The sequence below is a fragment of the Anomaloglossus baeobatrachus genome, chromosome 6 (genome assembly GCF_048569485.1).
Source record: "Anomaloglossus baeobatrachus isolate aAnoBae1 chromosome 6, aAnoBae1.hap1, whole genome shotgun sequence".
NCBI lineage: Eukaryota > Metazoa > Chordata > Amphibia > Anura > Aromobatidae > Anomaloglossus > Anomaloglossus baeobatrachus.
In genome coordinates this window covers 434,392,691-434,412,740 of record NC_134358.1, presented here as the reverse complement: position 1 = coordinate 434,412,740, position 20,050 = coordinate 434,392,691, and the positions used below count along the sequence as shown (strand labels likewise).

General features: G+C 44.7%; 1 protein-coding gene across 1 annotated transcript in view; it reads left to right on the top strand.

The window, feature by feature from the left end:
- Positions 1-20,050, top strand: part of LOC142243953 (collagen alpha-6(VI) chain-like) — a 229,864-nt gene that overhangs the window by 118,134 nt on the left and 91,680 nt on the right. Inside the window, exons 23-24 of the mRNA XM_075316146.1 lie at positions 1,522-1,584; positions 14,581-14,631. Of these exons, the coding sequence (XP_075172261.1) occupies positions 1,522-1,584; positions 14,581-14,631 (114 nt within the window). The remainder of the gene's footprint in view (positions 1-1,521; positions 1,585-14,580; positions 14,632-20,050) is intronic.

Here is a 20,050-nt window from a genome sequence, read left to right as displayed (position 1 = left end):
TTATTTTAAGAAAAGCATAGCTAGAATCCTAGTTTTTATGTGGAAATTAATGTGTTTTGGCATACCATGCACCATGCAAACATTTCAGTAGAACATACCATTGAAACTTTTCCTTTATATCCCAAATCATAGAACAGCAGATGAATTCTATTATCACCACTTCGAGTAAAATCTTGGACACAAATACTAAGCAGACTACCATTGAATCGAATGGCCTTTTTCGAAGACAATTTTATTTACACTTGCATGCCTGTATGAAATGCAGGAGAAAAGTTATGTATTTTCAACTTTTTAGAGTCATGTCCTAATTTAAAAAACAAAACAAAAAAAACAAGCAAAAAATGCACAAAACAATTAATACAATCCCATGTGTCTCCTTATTTAATTTGATCCTGATATGTTTTATAGTCCAATTAAAAGATTATATCTTCAGTGTGATCAGCCTCTCATTTTCACAATTCTGTGTCTGATTGTGAGACAACCTGCTGCAGCAGGAGTTCACCCTTGCCGTGTCTTTGGTAGGACATTGCTCTGTCTGTGGTATAACGCAACAATCATTGGGTCCTATCCTTAAGTTGGTCCCTGCCGAAAATGCAATATCAGCAGTAAACTAACTCTTGTTTTGTCTGAAAGATGTCTACAAAACTGTTTAAGGAACTAGTCTTGCCAGTGTAAATCGTTTTATTTTCTCTTACATCTTTTATATCCAAATATATTGAAATTTTTCTACTGTACTAATTTAATGAAGTGTCTAACAAGTCAGTTGTACCAAAATTTCAAAATGACCCCAAATTTTGGTGAATAATATTGGTCTAAATAGGCCAACCAATGTGAAAAATTAAGGGGGCTTTACACGCTACGACATCGCTAATGCGAACTCGTTGGGGTCACGGAATTGGTGATGCACATCCGGCCGCTGTAGCCATGCCGTTGCGTGTGACACCGATGAGCGATTTTGCATTGTTGCAAAAACGTGCAAAATCGCTCATCGGTGACATGGGGGTCCATTCTCAAAAATCGTTACTGCAGCAGTAACGAGGTTGTTTGTCGTTCCTGCGGCAGCACACATCGCTCCGTGTGACACTGCAGGAACGAGGAAGCTCTCCTTACCTGCCTCCCGGCCGCTATGCGAAAGGAAAGAGGTGAGCGGGATGTTACATCCCGCTCATCTTCGCCCCTCTGCTTCTATTGGGTTGCCGCTCAGTGACGTCGCTGTGACGCCGCACGGACCGCCCCCTTAGAAAGGAGGCGGTTCGCTGGTCACAGCGACGTCGTCGGGCAGGTAAGTATGTGTGACGGGTCTGGGCGATTTGCCCGTGTCGCACAAGAGATGGGGGCGGGTACCCACACTAGCGATATCGGGACCGATATCGCAGTGTGTATAGCGGCCTTTAGGCAATGGTTGAGTCTGCTTTGTCTGGTTTCAAGCTATGGAAATTTAAGAAAGTAATGATAAACCTGCCCCCTTATACATCAGATACAAGATTAAAAGAAATAAAAAAAAATTCTGTTCTTTTGTAGGGAGAACCTGGAGATACTGGTGTCAAAGGAAGCCCTGGTGATGCGGGGAGAAGAGGATTTATGGTTAGAAATGTTATAAACATACATATGTGTATTCTATACAGTCAACTAAAATCAGGTGCCAGAAATGTGATCAGGAACAATCAGATTGCAATTATATACAATTTCTATGGTCACATTCTTTATCCCACTGGTGATCTCCTACCTAATTTCTATTAAGGCTCCCTTTGTAACATGTTGCTGCATTACCATCCATTCATGTTATAGTTGAAGCAGTTAGAATTACAAAACCATATGTAATATAAAAATATGTCGCATACTTCAACACACAGATTTCTCGCTCGCTTCACTGGAGGCAGACAACCCTGGGATAGTCTTCCACAACCTGGAGGCTGACACTGACATTACATAGCAAAGCAATTAGCTCCTCCCAGCAGGCTATACAATGCACACTAGGCCCTGACTTCCTCCTTGTGACCCATTTGAGATGTTTCACTAACTTTTACTTTCTTTTTCAGAATTCTAGGATAGGCCGGTTTCACACATCCGGCTTTTTGCCGTTTTGCCGGATGCGGCACTCTCCCGTACAGTTAATACAGTACAATGACAGCGCTGTAACTTCCGGGTCACATGCGCCGGTCACATGACAGCATGTGACCGGCGCTTGTTGCGCTGTCATTGTACTGTATTAACTGTACGGGAGAGCGCCGCATCCGGCAAAACGGCAAAAAGCCGGATGTGTGAAACCGGCCTAACAAGGCAGGGCCAGTGTCAGCACCCGGCGCACCTGGACAAGTGCTGGGGTCCTGGACAGATCAGGATATATTCCGTGGACTGCAGGGCTTGGGTCCGCAGCCGCACTTTACTGACTACTGGCCCTTTAAATCCACACTTGTACGCAGCGATCATTGCTGAATGCTGCAAGCACGTGCATTAAAGTTCATCTGTTGGCAGACCTATCTCACAATGCGCTCCACTTCCATAGATGAAGAGAGAAATGAGCTCCAGCACTGCCAGTGTCCTGCTGAGCTGTATGCCGCCCCACCCTATTGGTTCCATTATACACATGTGACCCGCCCCAGGCCTTGGGGTACTCGGTCCCGGGCGTGTGTGACACTCAGGGGGATAGTCGTTGTCATGGCCAGTGCCCGGTCCCGGACCCTGGGGGATGGTCAGAAAATAAAAGGGGAATAAAAAGGCCGCCGCTGCAAAGTTCTGCTGGGGCTGATGGAATATGCAGCTCTTATGACTTGGGCCCACCACAAGTAGGGCCAGGCACCAGCAGGTGATGATGGTGGTAGTAGTGTGCTGGTGTTCCGGTGCAGTGTGCCGGCAATAATTCAGTCCACACGAGTGCTGCAGTTGATGTCACTTTACTTACGGTAAAAGGTGCAGCCGCCTGGTACTGTCTTCTACCAAGGTGGATTCCAGGGAATCCCTTCTTCTCAGACTCCCGTGCCGGTACCGTGTCAGATGAACCCTTTCTGCACCTTCAGTTTCACCAGCGGTTAACAGACAGAACCTGGGCGGGCTGAGCTCAGTTACCAGCCCCAGGCTACACACAGGTACTCAAGCAGCTTCGGCTTGTGCCAGCTCTGGGGCTGTCGCGTCACCAGACCAACTGACCTCTCTGGCCTCTCACTGTTCTTGTCCTCTGCTCCTCTCTGCCCGCTCCTCTGGTCCACCCGACACTGATGGCCAGGCCGGACCCCAGTCCTCACATCGCCCTCAACTCTCCCTTCAACTTCTTGTTCTTCTCACACCTCACTCCTGACTCAAACTGAAACTACTTCCTGCCACCTCCCATCTACCACACCACTGTTCCCACCTCCTGCTGGGTCTCCCCCCCCCCTCAGTTGGCTGCCTGTTAGCTCACAGTGCCTAGCTCTGTCACCTGGTTCTAAGGGAGTCCCCCAACCTGGTTTTGGGTGCATGTGTGTACCTGATGGTGCTGAATCTGCTGATGTGTTGTTAGTGGCTTTTATCGACACAGGAGTCCATAGAATTCAGGATGGGTATCACACTTCCAGGAGATGCATTACCCAGTGGCAACCTGGTGTCTCAGGGGCGCTACACATGCTTTCCAGTGTCTCTGAATCATTTTGGCCTAGCTCTTGCTTCCAGTTTGAGACCCCCCTTCTGTCAACCTCTAATATGTGATTCTTTAGATTTTTCACCTGGGTGCTGGCACCAGCCCTGTAGTAATGTGTATGCCCCTCCAGAGCTTAATGCTCCCCCCAGTGCTGAATGCCCCCCCCCCCAGAAGCTGTATGCCCACTCTCAGAGCTGTATGCCCCACTCCTCTGTTTAATGCCCCCACAGAGCTGTATACCCACCCTTAAAGCTGTATGATCCCACCCCGGTGCTGTATACCCCCAGAGCTGAATGCTTCTCTCTAGACTGTAATGTGTATGCCCTCCCCAGTGCTGTATGCCTCCACACCCCAATAATGTAGATGGCCCCCAGAGCTGTATGTCCCTCACCCCAAAAATGTGTTTGCCCCCTCATTAATGTGTATGCCCCCAGTAATGTGTATGTCCCCCCAGTGCTGTATACCTCCCCACGCCAGTAAAGTATATGCCCCCCAGAGCTGTATATCCCTCACCCCAGTAATGTGTTTTCCACCTCCAGTAATGTGTATACCCCCAGCCTCCCCTGTGATGTGTATACAGCAGTCTAAGTGTGCACTGTCTGTTAGTGATGGCCATCATGAAGCACGCCCTGCAGAGCCACATGCCGAGGTTGAGCTGGACAGGAGACAAGCAGGGGAGATGAGTGAGGCTGCTGCCAGCTTCCCCATATTAAAAATACCTCTAATGTGTCTGTGTGTGCATGTATGATGTGTATCTATGTATGTCAATGCATATTATTGTGTATATATTTATGTCTGTTTATATACAGTACAGACCAAAAGTTTGGACACACCCTCTCATTCAAAGAGTTTTCTTTATTTCCATGACTTTGAAAATTGTAGATTCACATTGAAGGCATCAAAACTATGAATTGACACATGTGGAAATAAATACTTAACAAAAAAGTGTGAAACAACTGAAAATATGTCTTATATTCTAGGTTCTTCAAAGTAGCCACCTTTTGCTTTGATTACTGCTTTGCACACTCTTGGCATTCTCTTGATGAGCTTCAAGAGGTAGTCACCGGAAATGGTCTTCCAACAGTCTTGAAGGAGTTCCCAAAGATACTTAGTACTTGTTGACCCTTTTGCCTTCACTCTGCGGTCCAGCTCACCCCAAACTATTTCGATTGGGTTCAGGTCTGGTGACTGTGGAGGCCAGGTCATCTGGCCCTTACACAGCCTCAAGGTGCGTTTGGGGTTATTGTCCAGTTGAAAAATAAATGATGGTCCAACTAAACGCAAACCGGATGGAATAGCTTGCTGCTGCAAGATGCAGTGGTAGCCATGCTGGTTTAGTATGCCTTCAGTTTTGAATAAATCCCCAACAGTGTCACCAGCAAAGCACCCCTACACCATCACACCTCCTCCTCCATGCTTCACAGTGGGAACCAGGCATGTAGAGTCCATCCGTTCACTTTTTCTGCGTCGCACAAAGACACGGTGGTTGGATCCAAGGATCTCAAATTTGGACTCATCAGACAAAAAGCACAGATTTCCACTGGTCTAATGTCCATTCCTTGTGTTCTTTAGCCCAAACAAGTCTCTTCTGCTTGTTGCAATCATTGAAGGGAGGAAGGGGTAGAAACAAATCCAGCACTGATGTCCATAAAACCATAAAAAATTATTTTTCTTTATTTCAAATTCATCATAAAATTTAGAATGGATCAATCCTTCAAAAGCCCTGATCACGCCTTACGTGTTTCAGAGAAAATACTCCTTAATCATAGGTAAATGATGAATTTGAAATAAATGATAAATAAATTGATGGTTTTTGTCACTGCACTTGGGGACACTTTCAAAGTTTTCCCAATTTTTCGGACTGACTGACCTTCATTTCTTTACTTAGCTGCTTTTTTCTTGCCATAATACAAATTCTAACAGTCTATTCAGTAGGACTATCAGCTGTGTATCCTCCAGACTTCTGCACAACACAACTGATGGTCCCAACCCCATTTATAAAGCAAGAAATCCCACTTATTAAACCTGACTGGGCACACCTGTGAAGTGAAAACTATTTCCGGTGACTACCTCTTGAAGCTCATCAAGAGCATGCCAAGAGTGTGCAAAGCAGTAATCAAAGCAAAAGGTGGCTACTTTGAAGAACCTAGAATATAAGACATATTTTCAGTTGTTTCACACTTTTTTGTTAAGTATGTCATTCCACATGTGTTATTTCATAGTTTTGATGCCTTCAATGTGAATCTACAATTTTCAGAGTCATGAAAATAAAGAAAACTCTGTGAATGAGAAGGTGTGTCCAAACCTTTGGTCTGTACTGTATATTTTTGTGAATTTGTCTTTAATAATGTATATGTACATACAGTTGAAACCAGAAGTTTACATACACTATCTAAAAATACACATATGCATGTTTTTCTCGCTACCTGACATGAAATCAGAATAAACCTTTCCTGTCTTAGGTCAATTAGGATTACCAAAATTATTTATATTTGCCAAATCAATATTCAGTATTGCCACATAATGCCATCTATTTTGTGAAGTGCACCAGTGCCTTCTGCAGCAAAACAACCCCACAACATGATGCTGCCAGCCCCATGTTTCCCAGGTGGGATGGTGTTCTTCTTAGGCTTCAAAGCTTCTCCCTTTTTCCTCCAAACGTAATGATGGTCATTATTCCAAAACAGTTCAATTTTAGACATGTCTCCAAAAATTAAGGTCTTTGTTCCTGTGTGCATTTGCAAACATTAATCTGGCTTTTATATGTTTCTTTTGGAGTAATGGCTTCCTCCTGGCAGAATCGTCTTTCAGCCCATGTTGATACTGTACTCTGTGGATAATGACACAAACTTGCAAACTTCCGCCAGCATCTTCACAAGGTCTTTTGCTCTTGTTCTTGGGTTGATATGTACATGCCTGACCAAAGCACATTTATCTCTGGTGCACAGAACCCGTCTCCTTCCTGAGCAGTATGATGGCTGGACATTCCCATTTTGTTTGTACTTGTGTATAATTGTTTGTACAGATGAATGAAGTACCTTCAGGTATCTGGAAATTTCACCCAAGTCCACAATTCTCTTCCTGAGATCTTGACTGATTTCTTATGAGTTTCCAATGATGCTATACACAGAAGCAGTGTGTTTCAGGTGTGCATTACATCCAAAGGTGTCTCTCTAATTAAATTAGATGTTGCCAATGAATCTATCACAAGCTTTCAAAAACATGACATCATCATATGGGCTGTCCTATATTGTTAATGGGCATAGTACTCTTAAGGCCCCGTCACACACAGAGATAAATCTTTGGCAGATCTGTGGTTGCAGTGAAATCATGGACATATTATTCCATTTGTACACAGCCACAAACCTGGCACTGATTGTCCACAATTTCACTGCAACCACAGATCTGCCACAGATTTATCTCTGTGTGTGACAGGGCCTTTAGTGTATGTAAACTTTTGACTTTGCAGAAAGTAATCAAAATGCCTTAAAACTTTCACTCTCTCATTATTTTGGCATTTGGCAAATATAAATAACTAGCTGTAGCACCCGGCATTGCCTGGGATAGTAACAAAGTGTCTCTCTTTCACTCTCCCACTCTCCCTCTCTTCCACTATCTCACCCTCCCTCTCTGTCTGTCTGTCTCTCTCTGTCTGTGTCTCTCTGTATCTGTCTCTCTCTGTCTCTTTCTGACTCTTTCTCTCTCTGTCTGCCTCTCTCTCTGTCTCTTTCTCACTGTCTCTCTATCGCTGTCTGTCTCTCTGTTTCTCTCTCTGTCTATCTCTCTCCATCTGCCTCTCTCTTTCTCTGTCTCTCTTTTTGTCCATCTTTCTATGTCTCTCTGTCTGTCTTTCTCCCTGTCTGCCTCTCTCTATCTCTCTGTTCCTCTCTGTCTGTCTCTCTCTCGCTGTCTGTCTGTGTCTCTCTCTCTCTGCATGTTTTGCTCTCTGTCTATCTCTCTGTCTCTCTCTGTCTCTTTCTCTATCCATCTCTCCACCAAAATCATATTAACTGACACACGAGCTTCTAATACAAAGAATATCCTTCGTTGCCTATAGCAACCAATCAGAGCTTCTATTAATGACCTGTAGCTCCCAGCTCCATTGACTTTAATGTAAGCAGGTTTTTTGGCGGATAACTGTAAAGCGTGGGGTTAAATTTTACCCTCAAAACATAGCTTATGACGTTGCCTGAGTCAAATGAGGTGGCTGTGTAAAATGTAATAATTGTAAATGCGACTCTGTGGGTTCCCTTAGTGGACATACATTCACATACACACATACAGTATATACACTTAGCTTTATATATTAGATTTTGATTCCTAATTGACCTAAAATGGCAAAGGTTTATTCTGATTTTAGTGTGGAAAACATGCATCTGTGTCTTTTTAGATAGTGTATCTAAACTTCTGGTTTCAACTGTATGCCTGTATATTTAGGTATCTGTCTATGTGCATGTGTATGGTGCCCACTGGGGCTGTTTTGACCAAGGCCCACGAAAATCTGGAGCCGGCCCTGTAACAGGGTGTAAATGCGCACTCTGTTTCTCCTACATTGTGAAGGAGAGTACAGTTTGTATCCACAGCCTGTATCCTCTAACGTCATTTGGCTGGACTTGGGTACCTTTCCACTAGACTCCTGCTCGGTCACCCCATAAATAAAGCATTCACTTGCATGGAGCAAAAAATTGTGCCGACTTCAGGACAGGCTAGTATTGCCTTCTCCTGTTTTCCCTTCCTATTTTCACTCCCTCTCTTTCTTTTCATACTTTTTTCTGCGAGTCGGCAGGAGGGGAGGAGGTGGTTGGTGTAGGTATGTGGCGCTGGATACCTTGTGGTGGTATAGACTTATAATTGCAGCATGCACAGGGTTTGCTCCCCTCTAGTTTGGCTGTGTTTCCGCTCCATTGCGGTGGCATAGTTCCTGGCCATCCCTGTCGCGCCCGGCCAATCAGCACTGTATCTTGCCCTGCTTGCTGCGTTCTTCCACCTGCCCCTCTCACCTCAGCTTCTTTTGGTAGCACTTTAATTTCTTCATCCGTTAGCCCCTTTTCCATTGTTTCTTCCAGACCCATTTGCCGCCATCAGAACCTAGTCTATTGGCTTTCATCTCATCATTCCAAATCATCCATTACCAATCGTCTACTGTCCACTATTTGAACTTTTTTGCAAACTTGAACCGACGCGTCTTATGACAATATTAAAAATTGAGGCTTCTTCGCCTTTTTTTCGAGCCACCATTCTAAACATATGTAACATGGTTTGCACGGTGGTTACATAGATGTCTGTGTTCTCACTGTACTGAAGCATATGAGCCACCTCCAGTCCCGTGTTTGCAGCACCAGAACTGATTGACTTTGTGATGAGCTGACTTGTCTTTTGAATGGATGAACGAATTTCATTTGAATTCTTCCAAGTGTCATGGGATTCACAAGATGTAGTTTGCCAATATTCTTGGCTGAGAAACCGCTATTGATGAGCTGGATGATGTGGATGATGCTATTTCCGTTTTCTTGGGAAATCTTTTTCATGGCTGCTCCTCAGTTTGAACCAGAGACCTTTCATTTGAGAATCAACCTAGAAACACACTGAGCTATTAGGGAAGGTGAGAACAGGTTTTAATTACTAGTATACAGGAAGAAAATATTTTTCCACCACTAGATGCAAAACAGTAATAACAGGAATCTGCATAACTGATCATATGCTAAATAGTTGCAAGCAAATTTATGTATGAGATAGCCAAGATGATTGGCTGGAAAATTAAGGTAGTCTCACGCACAAAGTTGCAGTAGATGGTGAGATATGGAGCCTGAAAATCAAAAGTTCAAAACACTGTTACCCTTTTTCTCACCACTATAAATTGAAAAACAGGATTCCCCTGTTTAGCGTCAAAGTGCCTTTCACGCGAGTGGTGGGGGCTTTAAGGGCTGTTTGTCATCACGTATCAGCCTTGCAGCTCTGTAAAGCAGCTACCTTGGCATCTCTAAATACCTTTTATAAAATTTACAGGGTTCATACCTTTTGTGTCACTGAGGAGGTCAGGGACCAGCAGGCATAGCCTGCTGGGGAGGAGCTAATTGTTTTGCTATGTAATATTAGTTTCAGCCTCCCGGTGGCAGCAGACTATCCCAGAGCTCTGTGTCGCCCATGAAGACTAACGGGTAGGGCTGAGCGGATCGGGACTGTAGAAGTCCGGATCCGCGCGGTTTCAATGATATCTAGGTTCCAGACCTGGGCACGGGATTCTGGGTGCACGATCCGGAATTAGCAAATAAGTAAAAATAAACAAAACAAATAAGCATCAGTTTCATACTTACCGAGACATGGTGTCATGGCGGCATACTGCTTCTGGGTCGCGCATTCACTTCCTGTACTGTGCACAGAAGCACACAGCTTTCCGTGTTTTCCCCGCCCACCGGCCGTCCTCTCATCTGTGATTGGTTGCAGGCTGATGCGCCCCCCAGCCTGTGACAGTCTCTGCTGCGGTCATTTTGTTTTTGCCACGTTTTTTGCCACGGTTATTTTTCCGCGATTTTTTCCGTGTTTTTTTGCAGGAGGTGCACATTTGGTGCTGAAATCGTCTGCCTCAGCTTTCAGCGCCAAATTTCCACCTGCTGGCAGAATTTTTTTTTTTTTTTACAGCCTGTCATTCTCTGAACATGAGCATCCGTGCACTGATCATCAAAATTGGCCATGGTTGCTTAAAAGGTGAGCTGAACCTATATATATTATATATACCAAAAGGGACACTTTGATTAAATAGATTATTTAACCCCTTCACGACCGACTGATTTTGCGCTTTCCATTTTTTAAAAAAAAAATGTTACCACCCTTCTTCCAAGAGTCATAATTTTTTTATTTTTCCGTCAATATATTCATGTGAGGGCTTGTTTTTTGCAAAACGAGTTGTACTTTTAAATGAAATCATACGTTTTGCCATATAGTATATTGGAAAATGGCAAAAAAATTCCAAATGCAAAAAAAAAGTGCGATTGCACGCTTGTTTTTGAGATCTTTTATTCACTGTGTTCACTATATGGTAAAACTGATGTGTTGTTGTGATGTCTCAGGTTGGTGCAAGTTTGTAGACACCAAACATGTATAGGTTTACTTTTATCTAATGGGCGAAAAATAATCAGAAGTTTGTCCAAAAAAAGTGGCGCACGCACATTTTGCGCCAATTTCCACAGCCTGTCGCGTTCTCATTTTTCAGGATGTATAGCTCAGTGATGGCTTATTTTTTGTGTATCGAGCTGACATTTTTAATGGTACCATTTTTGAGCAGATGCTATGCTTTAATCGCCTGTTATTGCATTTTGCGCAAAATTTGTGGGACCAAAAAACGTAATTTTGGCATATGTAATTTTTTTGCTGCTAAGCCGTTTACCGATCAGATTAATTGATTTTATATTTTGATAGATCGGGCATTTCTGAACGCGGCAATACCAAATGTGTGTATATTTTTTATTTTTTTAACTCTTTAATTTTCATGGGGTGAAAGGGGGGTTTCTTTTATTTTTTTTAATTTTTCAAAACTTTTTTTTTTTTACTTTTTTTTTATTTTACTAGTACATCTATGGGGCTATGAGGATCATCAGTCTGATCACTCATTACTTTCTCCCGATCAGAGCAGCACCATTCAGGACAAATGACCATCTCTTGTAACCTGCAGTACTCGGCTGCTGGTTACAGGACCTGAGTAATGTGAGCTACAGGAGTCATCATATGACCCTGTGCTACCATGACAATCATCGGATCCACATGATCAGATCACGTGACTTCCGGTGGTGGGCGGTGAGTAAATCTTTACCGTGATCACCATTAAAATGGTGCTGTCACATTTTGACAGCATCATTTAAGGGGTTAAAACAGGGGTGGGGAACCTCCGGCCCGCGGGCCGTATGTGGCCTGTGATGACCTTTTCTGTGACCCCCGGGGCACTGGAGCAGATTCCCAGTGGCTGCGGTGCTCGGGCAGCCACTCATCTTGTCTATTGCCGGGAGACAGCACTGGGGGTGGGACTTCCTCCCTCTGGCTCCTACATGGTCCCTGAGATTGCAGCTAGAATCAGAGTGATGGGGGAGGGGCCTGCACGGGACATAGAAAGCTGCATAGTGCTGTGCGTGCTGCCTCTCACCCTCCCGTTCTGTGCTCGGCTGCTCAGGTCTAGGAGGTCTTTTCTTGGAGAGAAGACGAGAATGAAGCCAGCCCTTGAGCTGAGCTGCTGCATCCATCACTTGTGCTGCACCTGATCTTACAGGGCACCTAAGCAGCAGGTACTTATATCTGCGCTAAGTGTGTTTATATCTAATATATACCACCATATATCAAATGTATTTGTGACTTCAGTGTCCAGCGTCTGTTGTGTATACATGTGCGTGTGCTGTGTATACGGCTTGTGCATGTGCTGTGTATACGGCGTGTGTGCTGTGTATGTGCTGTGTATACGGCGTGTGTGCTGTGTATGTGCTGTGTATACGGCTTGTGCATGTGCTGTGTATACGGCGTGTGTGCTGTGTATGTGCTGTGTATACGGCGTGTGCGCTGTGTATACGGTGTGTGTGCTGTGTGTGCGGCATGTGTGCTATGTGTGCGCGCTGTTTATACGGCGTGTGTCTGCTGTGTATACGGCATGTGTGTGCTGTGTATACGGCGTGTGTGTGCTGTGTATACGGCGTGTGTGTGTGTGTGCGCGCGCTGTTTGTTGTGTTTGGCACTTAATAAAGTTTCATATTGTAAGGTTTATTGGTATATCTAATTCCTGGTGTGCACATGTTTACATGCAGAGCTTTTTTTCTTCTCCTTATGTACTGTGTATACGGCTTGTTGAGTGCTATGTATGGCTTGTTGAGTGCTGTGTATGGCTTGTGTGTGTGCTGTATACGGCGTGTGCGTGCTGTGTATGGCTTGTGTGTGTGCTGTATACGGCATGTGAGTGCTGTGTATGGCTTGTGTGTGTGCTGTATACGGCGTGTGAGTGCTGTGTATGGCTTGTGTGTGTGCTGTATACGGCGTGTGAGTGCTGTGTATGGCTTGTGTGTGTGCTGTATACGGCGTGTGAGTGCTGTGTATGGCTTGTGTGTGTGCTGTATACGGCGTGTGAGTGCTGTGTGCAGTATACAGTATCTCCTGTGCATGTGTACTATATATGGCCAGTGTGTATCGTGGGTGGTGTAAAATAGGACAACTGTGTCAAGGCTGTGTGTAGTATACGGCCAGTGTGTCAGAGCGGTGTGTGTATGTACAGTGCCTCCTGTGTGATATATATGATTTACCAATCTGCGCTTCAAACAAAGACAAACCTGGAAAAGCAGTTGTGAGAAGCAAACATCACAGCGCACCAAAGAGAATCATCTACGGCCGCCACAGTAGGGGTATAGGGGAGAGTTAATTGTTTGACTAATTATAGCCGGGTTATTTTCAAGTTGATAATTTTGTGCGGCCCCCGAAGGTTGGTTGAATTTTCCAAATGGCCCCCGGCAGTAAAAAGGTTCCCCACCCCTGGGTTAAAAGGTATGGGTGGATAACGATTCCACTCATGCGTGCAAAGCACACGTCAGCTGTACAAATCAGCTGACATGTGCACTGATCCCCGCCGACAGCCCGCAGCAGTCGGTGGGGATTAACACTATGACCGCTAGGACTTAACTTTACTGCCCGCGGTTGTTAAGGTGTTAAATGTATTATGCATGTAGAAAAGATTAGTTATAACAAAAGTTACATTTTACACATTTGATTTCCAATAGATTCTTTTAAATATGAATCCTTCTGTTTCTCTGCATATTACAAAGCTATCAAATAGATTCTATCATCTCTATCACTTTAGTCTACAAACAATACTCCTTTGCCTAATACTTTTGTAAATTAACCAAAATCCTCTTTTTATATACTTTAAAGAGAAAGTTGTTTCTTAATGTCAGGTTTTATAGGAGTTAGCCCCTTCTGACAGCATTTCAGACATCTTTTAATTGCTGTTTAATGGTATTACTTACTGCAATGCAAACAATGAATACCGCCCCCACATATGCTGCCCATGGTAACCGTTTGTAAGCGCTAAATGCAACAGCCGCCATGATCCACAGATACTGTAGGGGCGGTCATTTGATTTCCCCCTATGAATATCTCATCAATCTGAAACATCAGTCTATGACCCTTCCAAACTATATCTGAAACCAGGCAGTGTTCAATAATTTAGATTACCCGCCATCCTTCTTCACAGCCATTGTCATGATGTTACTTCGGGATAGCAAGGGTCAGGGGGCTCCTATGCTAGATGACCCTAGGCTATCCATCACCTCTGGATTACTCTTAATGGTGAAGATGCTGTTGTCCCGTACCTTTCTATGCTCCTGAGAAATACTACTCTAATACCCCCTCCCCCCAGTGATGGACGGGCAGGGGGGAGATGGTAAACGGATAAGGACAGACAAGGGAAAACCAAAACTCTAAAAGACTGCGCACACACAGGACTAGACAAAGAGAGACTCATGAGAAAAACAATAGTAGGAGGATGGCAACAAAAAAGGGAACAAAGGTTAACACCACAATCTCACAAAACAACAGGTATCACACCAGATAGTCTGGATCACCACATCTCCCAGAGCAACAAAGATAAACTATAGCTGGCGTAGGCTGAAGGATCCAGTAAGCAAATATAGGAGGGGAGCAGATGTGATTGGCTCCCCCACAACAGGTGATCAAAGGAGCCTAACAAGCGGACTAGCAGACATTAACCCCTGCTACCCTGCCTCTGAGTTAGCACTTAGCAGGTTAATGTCAGAGTCTGCCTGTGTAGATCACAGACACCGGAGAAGGTATCAGATGGAGTGTCAAAATCTGTCAGAATCCGCCGCCAACATGACAGTCAGAAAAGTTTGTGAAAATCTGTGACAGTCACAGTGAAGAGTTGGATAAAAATAACAATTAGTAAGTGTATAATGCCTCCCAATTCACTTTTCATATTTTAACAGGGAGAAAGTGGTAAAAATGCAGCTGGAGGCCCTGGCAGAACAGGAAAAAAGGTGAGTTTGTTCAATTTGTATGACGTAAAGTCAAGTAAATTATTTTATATTTTTCATTTTATTTTTTGTTTTTTATTTCACCCTCCAACTTTTTTTTTTTCTGTCATTAATGCTATATAAGGACTTGTTTTTAGCAGCAAGACCTGTACTAAATGGCTCCATTTAACTAACCAAATAATGTTCTCAAAAACATAAAAAAAATCATTTCAGCATCATTTTGAGGGGATTATTGTTTTAATGGAGTTCACTGTGCAAACCAAAATATTAACTTTATTCAGTGGATCAGCCCAATCGCGGTAAACCGGTACAACTTTTATATAGTTTTCAATGTTTTACGACTTTTATAAATGAATGAATGAAAAACATCTAAAAAAATGATACAATTTTTAGACCCTGTGCGCACACTGCGTTTTTTTTTGCTGCAGATTTGCCGTGGTTGTTGCTGCAGAATTGGTACGGTTTTTGTTCATAAACTTCATGCAAAGTCTATGAGAAACCCAAAATGCTGTGCTCACACTGCTTTTTTTTTCCTTACAGGTTTTGCTGCAGAATTTCTGCAGCAAAAAGAAGTAGCATGTCACTTCTTTTCTGCATTTTTCTGTGTATTTCCCTGTGGTCAATGTTAAAAAAACGCAGGTACAAAATCGCAGGCAAGAACGTGGTAAATCCGCAGCAAAAATGCACTAGACCGCAGTAAAAACGCATGCGTTTTTGGTGCGTTTTTTTCCACAGGTAGGTGTGTTTTTCTGCCAGAAGGTGTGTTATTTGCTGGAGAAACAAATCCGCAGTGTGCGCATAGGGCCTTACATTGTTTTGATCAACAAGGGGACATAAACCTATGCTCAGTCACTGGTTCAATATGTTATAATAATTATTGCAGTGTATTGTACTGTGGCAAGTCTTTACAGAAGTATTAAGATGGTGGGCCTAATGGTCTTCATTAGGTCCAACCTACATAACAACCTATCCTCACCCTGAGAAATGGCGGATGGGTTCAACCAGAGTGGACACCTGTTTAACTGCTAATATGTCATGGTCGACAACAGAATGTAAAGTGATAAACTGCCAGGATTAGAGTTGTCTTCAAAGCTGGCAATTGCAGGCAGGTGACAGCTGCTTAACACGGCCAGCATCTGTCAAGTATAGAATGGGTTCAAATTCTAAGGGGTACTTTGCACGCTGCGACTTCGCAAGTCGATGCTGCGATGCCGAGCGCGATAGTCTCCGCCCCCGTCGCAGCTGCGATATCCTTGTGATAGCTGCCGTAGCGAACATTATCGCTACGGCAGCTTCACATGGACTCACCTGTCCTGGGACGTCGCTCTGGCCGGCGACCCGCCTCCTTATTAAGGGGGCGGGTCGTGCGGCGTCACAGCGACGTCACACGGCAGGCGGCCAATAGGAGCGGAGGGGCGGAGATGAGCGGGATGTAAACATCCCGCCCACCTTCTCCCTTCTGCATATCCTACGGGAGCCGCAGTGACGCCGGTAGGAGATGTACCTCGCTCCTGCGGCTTCACACACAGCGATGTGTGCTGCTGCTGGAGCGAGGAACAACATCGGACCATCGCGGCAGCATAATTATGGATTACGCCGACGCTACACCGATGATACGATTACGATGCTTTTGCAGTCGTTAATCGTATCATCTAGGCTTTACACACTACGATGTCGCCTGTGATGCCGGATGTGCGTCACTTTCAATTTGACCCCACCGGCATCGCACCTGCGATGTCGTAGTGTGCAAAGTACCCCTAAGTCTGCTCCATGCACTCGTATTGGACAGGTGACATACAGGTATCTGACATGTTAGTGGTTAAAAGACTCTGTCAGTACAAAATGACTGTTCAAACCAAGTACAGGTGCTTAGTGCTTCATGGCAGGGATAATCATTTAAATACTCCTTCACATCTGCTTGTTTTCCCTCTGTTACCACCCTCCCCTCTTCTTTAATGGCTCTGACTTCACAGACCCAAAGAAAGGCAGACATAGATGTCAGATCGTCGGTGCTCCCAACCCAGGAGTGCCGACGCTCTTGCCTGCTCACTTTCCCTGCCCCCCAGCCTCCGTCCGGTCTTCAGGGCCCCGGGTCTCTCCTATTCCTCAGTTGGTGTCCCTGCTCCCTATGTGTCAGGGGTGCCGACATTCCCCTGCTGCCTCCTCCTGCTCCACGCTTCCTGGTCCGTCCTCTGGCTCACGAGGCCCGCACATGCACAGTAGGGCTCTCGGGAACACACTTAGGGCATGGATGCACTGCTCTCCCTTTTCCTTAAGGGCCAGTGTGATCGAACCTGGAAGTGCCTATCGGTCCCCACCATTTGGCACACTTTATATAAGACATCATCCTCTGTTGGGAGGTGCCTGTACAACGTTTTCTTTAGCTAGTCTGCCCTTGATAGTTGTCAGGTCTGTTTGATCTTACTCACTCTCTGTATTGTTACATGACTTTGTCTCTGTTCTGCCTAGTATTGTCTGTGAACCCACCTGTGGCCATCCTGTCTCCTGCAGACCCAGCAAGCACCTTTTGCCTACCTGTGTCCACTCAGCTCGCACCAGATTCTCTCTCAGCCGCTCTTGATCCTGGTCTTCGTCCAGTGGCGCCAGCTGCCAAGGTACCAGGCTCTCCAGTGCTGCATCTTGGCAGTTACCTACCAGTATTCTGTCTGCTTCCACCTCCTGTGGTTGTGATGAAGTCTCAGTAGCCACTCAAATCCGCTCCTCTTGGTCAGTGAATGATATCTTGGACCAGTGGACCCACTTCCCTCTCGTCCGATTACCAGGCATGAGAGTTTTAATAGGCCATGGACACAGTCCCAGATCCTGAGGTCAGTCCCGCCTCTGCCTCCAAACTCCATCTCTCAGCTCATCCTCGGTTTAGTGGTGATCTGAAATTATGCAGAGGATTTCAGAACCAGTGCTCACTGCATTTTAAGCTTCTTCCTAACCACTTTGCCTCTGATCAGGCCAAAGTGGCCTTCCTTATGTCCCACCTGGAATTAGAAGCTTTAGATTTGATGTATCCATTGTGGGAGAGAGACGATGCAGTTATCTCCAACCTCCATGTCTTTCTGGAGACCTTTCGCAAGATGTTTGATGAGCCAGGACAAGTCACCTCTGCAGCATAGACTGCGCCAGGGTACCCTTACTGTTAGTCAGTATTGCCATACGTTTCTACACGTTTTATTTGGAGTTGCGATGGAGTAACGAGGCCCTGGTTGGGGAAGGACTTTTGGGCAGAATTAAGGATGAACAGGCGAGCCGCGATCTTAACTCCACCTCTGACAGCCTGATCTCCCTTGCCACTCGGATAGATCTTAGGTTCTAGAAAAGTTCAGGGAGGTGTCCTGTGATAGCAACCTGATCCATATCTGACAGAGTGACACATGGAAGACCACCTTTAACACCTTGGATGGTCACTATAAATACTGTGTGAGTTCAGACTCAGCAATGCCCCATTAGTCTTCCAGGAATTGGTGAATGACAACATGGTCTCTTGAGGCTGAGGAAGCTTTTCTTTCCCTGAAGAAATCATTCCCCTCTGCTCTGATTCTGCATAGACAGAGGTCAAAAAGTAGTTCTTTCTGGAAGTGGATGCTTCTTCTTCCAGGGCCAGAACAGTGCTCATGCATACAGTAAATCTTCCTCTGGACGTATGGTTCCCACTAGATTCTTCTCAAAATATTTCTCGGCTTCTGAACACAATTACTCCTTTAGAGATTGTGAGATCTTGGCAATTAAGCTTTCCTTAGTGAAGTGGTGTTCTCTTCTGAAGGGAGTGGTCCATATGGTGGCGATCTATACAGACCACAAAAGTTTGGCATATCTGCATTCAACTCGAAGATTAAACCCCCAGCAAGCAAGATGGTCCTTGTTCTTTGCTCATTTTGACATCCTCCTGCATTTCCGGCCAGCGGACAAAAATATTAAGGCTGATGCTCTGTCCAGGTCCTTTCTTCCCACTGATCAGGAAGACGATCCCCAGCATATCATTAATCCCATCAAGTTGATTCCAGTGGCTCCGGTTAACCTGCCACTGATTCCTCCTGGAAAGACCTACATTTCAGAATCCAAGAGATGGAGGGTCCTGAAGTGGTGTCATTCATCTAAGGCAGCTGGTCACGCTGTTCTGAAGAAAACTCTTCTCCTCATCTCCCAACACTATTTGTGGTCGGCTCTCCATAAGGATATTTTGGACTTTGTCACTTCCTGTCCGTCCTGTGCCCGGAATGAGACACCAAAACTGCTTCCCTCCAGTCGACTACTTCCTCTGCCTATACTCTCCGTTCCATGGCAGCACATTGCCATGGACTTCATCAAGGACCTTCCTGTATCTTCTGGCTGCTTCGTCATTTGGGTGGTGGTGGACTAATTCTCCAAAATGGCTCATTTCATCCCATTACCTAGACTGCCCTCTGCTCCGGAGCTTGCAAAAGCCTATATTCAGCACATTTTCTGGCTTCACAGCTTCCCACAACACATCATGTCTGACAGAGGAGTTCAATTCACATCTCGGCTCTGGAGGGCAATTTGCAAACTCTTGGTGTCACTGGACTTCTTGTCCGCTTTCCACCCTCAGACCACTGGTCAAGTTGAACAGGTCAATCAGATCCTGACTTCGTTCCTACAGCAATTTACTAACGCACATCATAGTGACTGGTTAAAGCTACTACCTTGGTCTGAATTTTCTTATAACATTCATACCGAGTCCTCTGCTAGATCTTCTTTTTTATTGTCTATGGACAACAGTCTTGCATTCCTCTCCCAGTATCCTCCAGTTCTGGTATCTCCACTGGTGATGATCTCTCCAGGAATTTCACCAAAATTTGGGAGGACATAAAACTCTCTCTCGAGCACGCTTTCTCCCTGGGAACAAGGTCTGGATCTAGTGCCTATCAGAGTGATAATTTTTATTTCTTTCATTCTTTTCTATTAGGGTTAGGGCTATTGTTAAGATTAAGGTTAGGGTTTTTCAAAAGTTACTAAAAAATATATCAAAAATAAAATAAATACTAGTGTCACAATAGATTTAGGTTTACCAGTGTTAGATCAGATTGAAGAGGTTTTTTTTGTTAGATAGGAATAAAATATAATAATTGCCTGCAGAATGTTTACTGTGGAACAGGTGTATTCTCGGCTTTGCTCCGGTAGTTCTGGGAATTAAACAAAATCTGCTACTGAAACAGAACTGTTTTCAGGCAATAAGGACTCCTCTTCCTCCACGGGATCCCACAGCCCGATGGTAGTGGAGTCAGTAGTCACTGCTGAAATGTCAGAGACAATTCCTTTTCCCCATTAATTCTCCCTTTTATAGCAGTCCCTGATATAGAGGCTATTGTAACTAATATTACCCCTTTTGATTTTTTAACATTTTTGTTACCCCATAAGTCCTATAATTAATTCGCCACCAAACAAATTTTCC